The sequence below is a fragment of the Balaenoptera ricei genome, chromosome 10 (assembly GCF_028023285.1).
Source record: "Balaenoptera ricei isolate mBalRic1 chromosome 10, mBalRic1.hap2, whole genome shotgun sequence".
In the NCBI taxonomy this organism is placed as follows: Eukaryota; Metazoa; Chordata; class Mammalia; order Artiodactyla; family Balaenopteridae; genus Balaenoptera; species Balaenoptera ricei.
Genome location: NC_082648.1, coordinates 53,256,846 through 53,269,456, shown reverse-complemented (window position 1 = coordinate 53,269,456; position 12,611 = coordinate 53,256,846). Strand labels below are relative to the sequence as shown.

Here is a 12,611-nt window from a genome sequence, read left to right as displayed (position 1 = left end):
CATCCAATTTTATAAGAAAATGTTTAAGGTAAGCTTTAACTACAAATACATATACATGAGATTTACCTCTCCATCCTTCACAAGTTGAAGTGAAAATATTTTCTATAAATATTGATATATTTTCCTCTGATTTTTCTTCTAGTATTTACATAAAAAATTGTACAGCAACATATAAAGGTTAATGTTGCACAATTAATACCTGTAATGTGTTCTTCCAACAACTAAATTTCCTTCTCTCCGCTGAGCAGTCACATCAGTGGGCTCAAGTAAACCTTCAAAAATATGCTCCCAGAGATACAAACCTGTAATTAAAAAAACAAAAAATGAAAGCATTTACCTTCTGGTGTACTCTAGTGTGTGAGATGAATTTATGTTCTGCTCTTTCATATCATTTGATCAGGAAACCAGATTCTATTCCTCTTTGGGCTCAAAATCATCAATATGGCAGCTAATGTATGAGAGACTAAACTCAGAGGTTGTCAGTGTAAAATGTGCGTTATATTAAAGACAAAAAACTCTCTTACTCTAAATTTGAGAAACCCCTAATTATCACTGGACCTTTACTACCTATCTTATCCTGAAATGTGTTATATTACAGTGTAAGTTACAATATGATTACAGTGTAAGTTACTGTATGATTAGGACTGTTTCTATATTATAACAAACTGGGGGTGGAGTCACCATCTTGTGCCAAACAGAACCAGAGAAGCTCATGTATGTACATATACATTCAATATGTCAAGGAGATATTACCTCCTCCCCACCTGAACACACATCCTTCACTGCATGATGCCCTCTGCAAACAAATGCCACTGTGTCTTTTCTCCTTAGGCTGGCCCCTACGTTTTATCATGATCTCACCTGAATGAAAGCTCTGAGAGTAGAGGTCTCAGAGCTCTGTATTGTCATACAATGAGGTAATCTGGAGATGAGGAGGTAATCAGGGAGCCCAATTACATAAATGTAACTAAAAAGTTACACTGAGAGATGTGTTTTGTTCCATTCTCATTACACCGTGGTACTAAAAGACACACACAAAACCCATGTTTAAAGACTTGGCTAATCAGATAAAGCTTTCCAAATATGGTAGGCTGAGTAATGCTTTCCTCCAACCCAAGATGTCCAAAGATGAAATCTCTAGCACCTATGAATGTTAACTTTACAAAGCAAAAGAGAACTTCTAAATGTGATTAAGATAAGGATGCTGAGGTGGAGAGATTATGGGTGGGTCCTATGTAATCACAAGGGTCCTCAGGAAAGGGAGGCAGGAGACTGAAAACGAGGGAAAGAGATGTGGGGAGCAAGCAGAAGTCAGAGTGACGTGGGGCTGTGAGTCAAGGAATGCAGGCAGTCACTAGAAACTGTAAAAGGCAAGGAAACAGATGCTCCTCTAGAGCCTCCAAAGGGAATATAGCCCTGTGGACACATTTTAGATTTCTGCCTTCAGAAACGTAAGCTAATAAACTTATGGTGACTGCAGTTAATAATACTGTATTGCATATTTGAGAGTTGCTAAGAAAGTAGATCTTAAAAGTTCTCATCACAAGAAAAAAAATTGTAACTATGTGAGGTGATGGATGTTCACTAGACTTACTATGTTGATCCTTTCAAAATATATACAATGTATCAAATCATTATGTAGTACACCTGAAACATATTTATATAATGTTATATGTCACTTACAGATCAATTAAAAAAATGTGTCGTTTTAAGCCACTAAATTTTTGGTAATTGGTTATGGCAGCTAAAGGAACCTATAGATTATGTAGCAATAGATTATGGTACCTGGAAATGGGGTGCTGCTGTAACAAATACTTAAAAATCTGGAAGTGCCTTTGGAATTGGGTAATGGGGAAAGGCTGGAAGAATTTTGAGAAGCATGATTAAAAAACACCTAGATTAGATTGTCTTGAACAGACTGTAGGTAGAAATATGGATGTTAGTGACTCAGTTCTGAAAACTCAGAAGAAAGTGAGGAGAACAGTAGAAAAAAACCTGTGTCATCTTAGAGAATACCGAAATCACCATAAACTGACTGTTGGTAAAAATATGCACATTATCACCTTAAAAACACCTACAAATAAAATTCTTTTTCTGTGGCCAGGCAGGCCCCATTTGAGACTGGCTTCTGCAGCCCAGTCCATGGAGGTGTTAGGGATGTGCACCAAAGTGCTTCCCAAACATCTGCAGGTTAGGGGAGGGGTCTGATTCTAAGTGAAAGTTGATGCTCAGGTTTCCCAGCCAGGTTTGTGTCCAGTCCTGAGACATGAAGCAGCGGACTGCCAGATCCAGAGTCCCTACAACTGAGGAGGGAGAGAGGATCCTGGAAACAGGACTGCTCTGGGTCTGAAGTGTTGCTAAATTTAAAATTAAAAAACAAAAACCTGACAACAGCTTTTAAATTGTCTTCTCCTATTTCATTGTATTTTTTTTAACTTGCCATAATGGTAGAAAAATATTTTGCTGAAATGATTTTGATGATTTTTGTCCTATCTTGTTTATAAAAGGAAAAGAAATATACATACTTCAAATTTTGTGACTTTGTGAAGGTTTCTTTAAGATGTGCATTCCTTTCTGCTTGCTCTAGCAAATGTTTTACTACTGGGAAAAAAAATATGCACATTAAAATTGCTCTTGGTAGGGGCTCAGAAGGAAATGAGGAACATGTCATTAGAGACTGGAGAAAAGGGGATCTTTGTTATACAGTAGCAGAAAGTTTAGCTGAATTGTGTCCTGCAGTTATATGCAAAGCAGAACTTGTAAACGATAAACTTGGATAGTTAGCTGAAGAGATTTCTAAGTAAAGTGTTGAAGTTGTGGCCTGGTTTCACCTTGCTGATTACAGTAAAATATGAGTTGAAAAGAGAAACTGAGGAAAAAACTGGTAAGCAAAAAGGAACAATGACTTGATGATTTCGGAAATTCCTAGCCTATTCAGATTGCAAAAGAGGTGAAAAATTAGGAGATTCACTGTCAAGAAAGCATGCTCTGGAGAGAAGGCTAAGGATGTAGGTGACATCCTTTTGCTAATGCCTAGTCAGAATACTCATCACAAAGAGGGTTTTTTGAAAATATTAGGTGTTAATTTATGGATCTCCTTAGCCATCTCAGCAGAAGCTAGAAATAGAGATGGGATTATCCAGGTAAGACCTGTGGAGGAACTCTTGTCTATAAAAGCAAATCTTTGTGACATAAATGGGAGACCCACAAGGTTCTTGAGAATGTTATATCAGCAGAAACACTGCCAGCTTGGACTAAAAGGGACAGAGACAGCTTGAAATGAAACAAGCTTATTGGACTCCCAAAATCCTAATAGCAGGAACACAATGATAAAACTACTGAGCTGCAAACACATGCTAACCTTCCTGAAAATGGAAGGATGACTTCCCAAGCATGGAACTGAAAGCCCAGAAGTAAAGCTCTGAGCCACACAGTACTCCCAGGCACTGAAACCTAATGGAGTTTGCCTGGCTGGATATCAAAATTGCTTAAACCTGTGACTCCATTTTCCTTCCATTTTCTCCCTTTTGGAATGGGAATTTCTATAACTGGTATCCTATGACTGTGCCTAATGAATGCAGGGCTTGATAAAGCTCATCTGGACACTTTGTGCCTATTGGATTGAAATGAGAAAAGTCTGGAAACATGAAACCTGTTAAGAAGTCGATATAACTAAAAACTAGAATGGGGAAGTGGAAATTTAAAGGAAGAAATTAATATTAGAGATTTTGTAGAGAAAAAAATTGCTAGAACTTGATGACTGGATGCGTGGGTCTGGGTACTAGAACTTCAGAGGTCAGTAGTAATTTTCAAGGATGTATATGTGTATGTATGCAAGTGTCTATGAATTTATGAAACATCATGGGTCAGGCACTACTATTCTGTTTACTTTCCTTTCACCTGGTACCTTCTATCCACATCCCTTACTGTACATAAATCTAACTAATGTTTTATGGCCAAAGAAAGTCCCTTCTAACTCACTAAATTCTTTGACTCTTCTGTCATTGAGGGTCCCCCATTCTCTAATTGAGCATATCATATAACTTGGAACACTACACTCTCATGATACTCAGAGCAAAAATGCTTCTGTGGGCAAACAAGTTTAATCAACTACATACTATATCCCCTTCTTAGACATTCACAATGAACACTGGCATATTAAAGGCTCTGACAAAGCCCTGCAATAAAGAACCATGTTCACCTTTGTTCAGTTCAATGTTTCCCAAACTTGTTTGGCCATTAAGGGCAGGGGCCACATCTTATACTCGTGCATCAAGTGTCCAATAAACACATAATTCCATGAAAATTCAGTTGACATAGGCATTTCAGTATAATTATGCATACACAACCCACTCTCTGTATTGACAAATAAAGCTGTGCTCTGCTAAAGACCAACAATAGAATATATGTGTGCATGTGTGTGTTTGTGTGTGTGCATTTACACAGATGTTGTCTAACAGAAAAGAGAAATGGAATATTGAGAAAAAGTGAAAAAATACATCAGGATGTCTTAACAAATGACGAAATAAACTGTAACTATATTAACAAAGTGCTTTTAACATGTCTTAGCTTTAAACATTAACTTACCAATGGCAGCTTTGCCCCAGATTTGTACATGGAAGTCTTTTTTCTCTTTTGTGGACTTATTTAATATCTGCAGTCTGTGTTTTTGCTCATTTTTTTCATCTTCTTCCCAAGGATTCCATTCTTCACTTCTCAAAGTAGACTGTTCTATGTTACAAAAAGAGTAACAAGTGTTACCAATAAGGTAGAGCTGCAGTTGTAGATAAATTCAAGCCATTTAAATTAGATGTTAGGGAGTTTTAATTGCATCCTAACTTCAATTTTTCAAAGACATAAAGCAACAGAATTTGAACTGGTTAAACACTGTAAAAATAAAAAAAGGAAATCATAATTTTGATTGAACCGTTACCCTGAAAGAGCTTGATATAAAATAATAAAATGTTAACACGAGGCAGGAAATCCTCTCTCCCAAACAAAGCCTTCTAAAATGACTGGGTACAGTAATATGCATCAAGTTACAAGTTTAACTTTTGCCAGTTCTTTACAGATCGCATATATGTAACGCAATCTATACATAAACACTTGACTTCAACATGAAAAGTGTCCCACAGTTTCAGATACTATTGCGCAAAATTCTGAAAGAAGGGAGAAATAAGCCTGAGTCCGATCCTGACATAGGTCAAAATACAAGAGAGGGGATCAAAACTTGGAGATGAAGCCCTCTGGCCTTCCGAAGTTGCGGCAGGATTAGAGAAGGCTCCTTGTTTCAATACGGGACTAGATGTCCTTAAGCCAGCGGCATTCCAGCGAATCTCTGGCATTTCGTGACAATATCTTGGATATTTAAGATGTATTTTAAAGGTGTGCACGCCTGTCAGCCCCAGGGATAGGGAGTGGGGACGGCGTGTGGGACGGGCGAGGACGGGGGCATTCATACATCCTCCAATCCCGAGGCCTGGGCTGGCTACCGAGAGCTGAAGGAGGAAAAGCGCACCCCGGGGCCCGGGGGCAATCCCGGACCCGAGAGCGGGACCGGTGGCCGCGCGGCTCCGCTAGCCCAGCCCCCACCAGCCCGCAGCCCCGAGTCCCGGCGCGCAGCCGAGGAGGGAGGCCGCGGGTCGGTGTCCTACCTCGGCCGCGCCTCTCCCGCGCCGGGGCAGCCCCCTTCCTGAGGCCCCGCAAAGACGCGTCCTGCGTCCGGCGGCGGCGCCCGAAGAAGACGTGGTAGGCGGCGTAGATGGAGAAGAGGCAGTACAGGGCGATAAGAATCGAGCAGAGACGCTTCCGCGTCAGCCGCATCCCACTCAGCCTTCCCCTCAGGCCCCCACCACTGCGGAGATGGGCCTGAGGGGAAGCCGCCACTCAGCGCCGCGGCCCTACCGTCGCCGGGTGCAGAGCCAGGCCCTGCCGGAGGGAGTAGTCACCCGAAACGGACCCGCCCGCCGCTTCCGCCCCGACGCGCCCCGACCCCGCCCCTCGCCCCGCCCAGGACTCGCCCTCGGCCCCGCCCTCAGCCCCGCCTAAGCCTCTCTGCGGCTCCTCCGTCCCGCCCTGCCATCGGCCCCGCCCTTTCGGGGAGCGCTAAGATCCTTCTTGCCTCGGACTCTGGAATCGGGCGTTGGAAGACCGCACCTTCGCCCGCGCCAATCCCTGACCTCTGCAGTGTATCCACGGCCACTTTCAACCCTGCCCATCTTCCGATGTACAGAAAGACTTCACCATCACGTGACCGCAAAGAAAAAAAACCAAAACAGCGCCTTAGTCCGTTAAGGCCACATGAAGGCATGGACCATGGCAGTTTTTGTTCAACGTGTGATCTTCATCCCAGCCTGCTGTATTGACAGACGAATGAATATAAATGTCCATTAAAAAATTTAAGTGGTGGTAGTGGCACAACATTGGAATGTAATTCCCACTCAACGGTACACTTAGAAATGGTTAGAATGGCAAACATCATATTATATATACCTTGCTACAATAAAAATATGAAAAAAATTGAGTTTAATTACTATGATGTGACTTGAATGCACATAGGCATGCAGTCTTTTGTCAAATAGAGGCTGTAAAATTGAATGTTGTCTAACAATTTTCTATGTCAAGCCTTGCTAAGTTGGGCTATTTTCTTTTTTGGTCAGTTGTATCTGGTTTTGCTGTTCAACTTGTCTGGCAGTCTTCTTAGCTGGAAAGCTTGTAGGACATGAGTGTGGAGTAGACTGTTAGTTAGAGCTTTAAGTTGTGTTCTGACAGATTCAACTCTACCCCGATGCAGTCTTAACATTTCTGGATAAAGTTTCCAACCTCTCTGTTGGTAAAAGCTTACCTTTAATGAATTGGTTTTTTTTAAAGATTTTTTTCCCTGTGGATGATTTTTAAATTCTTTATTGAATTTGTTACAATATTGCTTCTGTTTTATGTTTTGGTTTTTTGCCCGCAAGGCATGTGGGATCTTAGCTCCCCAATCATGGATGGAACCTGCACGCCCTTCATTGGAAGGGGAAGTCTTAACCACTGGACTGAACTTCATTTGAAACAATTTTGCTAGACTGTATGTGACAGCTGTCATATCAGCGTACATTAAAAAAAAAGACTTATCAGAATTGCTGAGTTTTCGTGTAGCCATTTTAATATTGAAGATGGAAGAAAAAAGCAACATTTTCAGCATATTATGATTTATTATTTCAAGAAAGGTAAAAATGCAACTGAAACACAAAAAAAGATCTGTGCAGTGTATGGAGAAGGTGCTGTGACCGATCAAACATGTCAAAATTGGTTTGAGAAGTTTCGTGCTATAGATTTCTCGCTGGACGATGCTCCACGGTCGGGTAGACTAGCTGAAGTTGATAGCGATCAAATCAAGACATTAATTGAGAACAATCAACGTTATACCACGCGGGAGATAGCTCACATACTCAAAATATCCAAATCAAGCGTTGAAAATCATTTCCACCAGCTTGGCCATGTTAATTGCTATGATGTTTGGGTTCCACATAAGTTAAGCGAAAAAACCTTCTTGACAGGATTTCCGCATATGATTCTCTACTTAAATGTAATGAAAACATTCTTTTTTTTTTTTTTTTTTTGGCTGCGCTGGGTCTTTGTTGTTGCGTGCGGGCTTTCTCTAGTTGCAGCGAGCGGGGGCTACTCTTCATTGCGGTGCGTGGGCTTCTCATTGCAGTGGCTTCTCTTGTTGTGGAGCATAGGCTCTAGGTGCATGGGCTTCAGTAGTTGCAGCAGGCGGCCTTCAGTAGCTGCGGCACGTGGGCTCAGTAGTTGTGGTGCGCGGGCTCAGTAGTTGCAGCTTGCAGGCATAGTTGTCCTGCGGCGCGTGGGATCTTAGTTCCCCGACCAGGGATCGAATCCGCGTCCCCTGCATTGGAAGGTGGATTCTTTACCACTGGACCACCAGGGAAGTCCCGGCTTCTCTCTCTCTCTCTCTCTCTTTTTAATGTATAAAGATTTTATTTGCAGCATTGTCTGTAGGGCCCAAAAGACTAGAAACTAGGTAAATGCTTATTAATAGGGAAATTAGTAAATAAATTATGGTCTATCCACACTGTGAATTAGACAGTATTTGGGCTTCTTATTTAATCTAGTAGTGATTATAAGAGAGAGGGTGTGTGGAATTTTAACTACCAAGCGGTAAAGATTTGATTTGGCTTTTAAATTTTTACCTATGTGATGGTTGAAATGACATTCTGTTGTTTTAATTATCATTTCCCTGGTTAATAGTGAGGGTAAGTATTTTTAAATTATATTTACTGTTTTTTTGTTTACCTCTTCTGTAAATTGTCCATATTTTTTGTACAGTTTTCTATTCATTGTTTATATTTTACTTTTGATTATACGACTTTTAAATTTACTTTCTATAGTAATTTGTTGTTTATTGTAACAAATATATTGCAAATCTATTTTTCCAATTTTTGGCTGGTCTACTAATTTTATTTATATTACCTTCTATTGTAAAGACATTCTAAATTTTAATATAGCTAAATTTATCAATCATTTTTATAGTTTGGTGTGTGTGTGTGTGTGTGTGTGTGTGCGTGTGTGTGTTCTTTAAGAAAAATTTACTTGGCACTAACAACAAAAGATCAGAAATAGAAATTAAGGAAACAATCCCATTTACCATCGCAACAAAAAGAATAAATTACCTAGGAATAAGACTACCTAAGGAGGCAAGACCTATACTCAGAAAACTGTAAGACACTGATGTAAGAAATCAAAGACCACACAAGCAGATGGAGAAATATACCACGTTCTTGGATTGGAAAAATCAATATTGTGAAAATAACTATACTACCCAAAGCAATCTACAGATTCAATGCAATCCCTATCAAGTTACCAATGGCATTTTTCACAGAATTTGAACAAAAAATTTTACAATTTGTATGGTAACACAAAAGACCTTGAATAGCCAAATAAATCTTGAGAAAGAAAAATGGAGCTGGAGGAATCAGTCTCCCTGACTTCAGACTATACTACAAAGCTACAGTAATCAAGACAGTATGGTACTGGCACAGAAACAGAAATATAGATCAACAGAACAGGATGGAAAGCCCAGAGATAAACCTATGCCCCGTGCTCAACTAATCTATGACAAAGGAGGCAAGGATATACAATGGAGAAAAGACAGTCTCTTCGATAAGTGGTGCTGGGAAAACCGGACGGCTACATGTAAAAGAATGAAATTAGAACACTCCCTAATACCATACACAAAAATAAACTCAAAATGGATTAAAGATCTAAATGTAAGGCCAGATACTATAAAACTTTTAGAGGAAAACATAAGCAGAATACTTTTTGACATAAATTGCAGCAATATCTTTTTTGACCCACCTCCTATAGTAATGAAAATGAAAAAAAAAAATAAACAAATGGGATCTAATTAAACTTAAAACTTTTACACAGCAAAGGAAACCATAAACAAAACCATAAAGTCAACCCTCAGAATGGGAGAAAATATTTGTAAACAAAGCAACTGACCAGGGATTAATCTCCAAAATATACAAACAGCTCATGCAGCTCAATATCAAAAAAACAAACAACCCAATCAAAAAATGGGTGGAAGACCTAAATAGATATTTCTCCAAAGAAGACATACAGATGGCCAAAAAGCACATGAAAAGATGCTCAACATCATTAATTATTAGAGAAATGCAAATCAAAACTACAAAGAGATATCACCTCACACCAGTCAGAATGGCCATCATCAAAAAATCTACAAGCAATAAATGCTGGAGAGGGTGTGGAGAAAAGGGAACCCTCTTGCACTGTTGGTGGGAATGAAAATTGATACAGCCACTATGGAGAACAGTATGGAGGTTTCTTAAAAAACTAAAAATAGATGTACCATATGATCCAGCAATCGCAGTCCTGGGCATATACCCTGAGAAAATCATAATTCAAATAGACACATGCACCCCAACGTTCACTGCAGCACTATTTACAATAGCCAGGACATGGAAGCAACCTAAATGTCCATCAACAGAGGAATGGATAAAGAAGATGTGGTATATATATACAATGGAATATTACTCAGCCACAAAGAGAAATGAAATAGTGCCATTTGCAGAGATGTGGATGGACCTAGAGACTGTCATACAGATTGAAGTAAGTCAGAAAGAGAAAAACAAATATTGTATAATATCACTTATATGTGGAATCTAGAAAAATGGCACAGATGGACTTATTTGCAAAGTAGAAATAGAGACACAGATGTAGAGGACAAACTTATGGATACCAAGGGGGAAAGGGGGGGTGGGATGAACTGGGAGATTGGGATTGACATATATACACTACTATGTATAAAATAGATAACTAATGAGAACCTACTGTATAGCACAGGGAACTGTACTCAATGCTCTGTGGTGACCTAAATGGGAAGGAAATCTAAAAAAGAGGGGATATATGTATACATATAACTGATTCACTTTGCTGTACAGTAGAAACTAACACAACGTTGTAAATCAACTATACTCCAATAAAAATTTTAAAAAAAGAAAAATTTACTTGGAGTCAATTAAAAGTGTATTGAATTTATAGAATAAATAGAAACGACATGTTACAGTATTGAGACTTCCCACCTGTATGTTACAAATCATGCTATTAACAATTATTGTTAGATCATTGTTTAATGACTAATCTGCAGTACTCCCTCTGCCAACATCAGGATTTCTTGTATGTGTGGATCTAGTCTTATTTCTCTGCCTTTCCTGTGTCAGTTACTATAACTGTAACTCTCTTAGTTACTATTCACTAACTGTTTCAGTTACTAAAGGTTTATAATAAGTCTTTATATTTAGAAAGGCAAGTCTCCCTAACTTGTTCTTTTCTTTTTTTAAATGAAAAACTGCCTTGGCTATTCTTGGCCCTTTGCTTTTCCCTGTACATTAGAATTAATTTGTTAATTTCACTAAAAACCCCTCTTGAATTAGAATTGGAATCAGAATTTTATTGTATTTATAGAATAATTTGGGGATAATTGACTTTTAAAATATCGAATCTTTTAATCTATTTATGGGCATTCAAATTGTGCCCAATATAATTCTATACAAGCAAGGAACACGCTTATGTTTATCTTCTGTGGCCATGTGTGATATCCTCCAGGGCACAGGTCCTGATACACTCGTGTCAATGGAAAAATGTAAAAAACATAACATTGAGTGACAAGAACAAAGAACAGAAGAAAATGGATAGTAAGATACCATTTAGGTCTAACTTAAAGTCTTTCAATAAAGCTTTATAATTTTATCCATAATGTTTGCAAATCTTTTATTGGATTTTCTGTACTAGTTAGGTTTGGCTACATGTAGCAGAGACTCAAAATGACAGTGACTAAAGAGAGAAATTCATTTTACGCTGAACTGAAGTTTTGAATGAGGCAACGTCTTCACTTATCTCCATAATCCAGAAGAGGAGGAAGAAACAATAACTGATAAAAGTTTCTATTGCAAGAATAATCTGTATTTTAATCAAAACTTTCTGAACAAGAATAGTAACATGACAGAATTGAAAGTGATCCTAGTAACTGAATTGGAATCTTTTTTTTAAAAAAAAAGTTTATTTATTTATTTGGCTGCACCAGGTCTTTAGTTGGGGCATGAAGGATCTTCTAGTTGCAGCATGTAAACTCTTAGTTGCGGCATGTGGGATCTAGTTCCCTGACCAGGGATCGAACCTGGGCCCCCTGCACTGGGAGCGTGGAGTCTTAGCCACTGGATGACCAGGAAAGTCCCTGACTTGGAACCTTAATCTTTTTATAATAAAGACAAAGGTAAGCCAGAAAGGCTTTCTTTGAAACAAATTATAGCTCATTACCTATAAAAAGGTGCACTCACTGAATCTTTTAAAAATTTAATTTAATTTCGTTTTTGTTTTATTTTTATTTAATGTTTAGATTTTTAAAAAATTTTATTTTCATTAATATTACGTCAATAATTTGAATAACAACCGTTTTAACATTTATTGTTAATTTATATTTTTATTTACTATGTTTATAAAGTTTTGTATTTGAAAAAATATATATATTTTTTGTATTTGAAAATATTATTTTTGTATTTGAAAATATTATTTTTGTATTTGAAAATATTATTTTTGTATTTAAAAATATAATTTTGTATTTGTATATATCATTTCAAATTTGAAAAGATCATTTTTGTATTTGAAGATATAAATGCATACCACTGAAAACACCATACTTTCCTGTCCATGTGCTGATCAATTCTGGACTAAATCATTCTTTCCTGTTTTTGACTAACCAGCACTGGGACCAGGCAAATCTAGCTTAGATAATTCCTCTTGGAAATACTTGCTCCTGGTTGTAAACCATTGAAAATATCTTACTTATCAAGAACTTGCTTCAAGACCTCAGTTTTGCTGTGTTTATCTACCCAAAACTATTATGTCATAAACTTTACCCAATCCCAACCAGTTCCCTGCCCTCCAAGACTCATCTTAAAATCATCTAGCTCAGTCCCTAAAACCTGACATGTATCCTGTCTTGATTTTATTCTTCTGAGTCATCACTCAGACTCTGTCCAGTTTGTGTCCTTCCTTACCACACTAACTCCAATAAACTTAGTTTTCAT

General features: G+C 38.3%; 1 protein-coding gene across 1 annotated transcript in view; it reads right to left on the bottom strand.

The window, feature by feature from the left end:
* The window catches only part of RXYLT1 (ribitol xylosyltransferase 1), a 34,559-nt gene extending 28,597 nt beyond the window's left edge, over positions 1 to 5,962 (bottom strand). The window contains exons 1-3 of the mRNA XM_059936402.1: positions 5,655 to 5,962; positions 4,588 to 4,731; positions 200 to 302 (exon numbers count right to left, since the gene is read on the bottom strand). Of these exons, the coding sequence (XP_059792385.1) occupies positions 200 to 302; positions 4,588 to 4,731; positions 5,655 to 5,823 (416 nt within the window). The 5' untranslated portion in view covers positions 5,824 to 5,962. The remainder of the gene's footprint in view (positions 1 to 199; positions 303 to 4,587; positions 4,732 to 5,654) is intronic.
* Between the last annotated feature and the right edge of the window lie 6,649 nt (positions 5,963 to 12,611).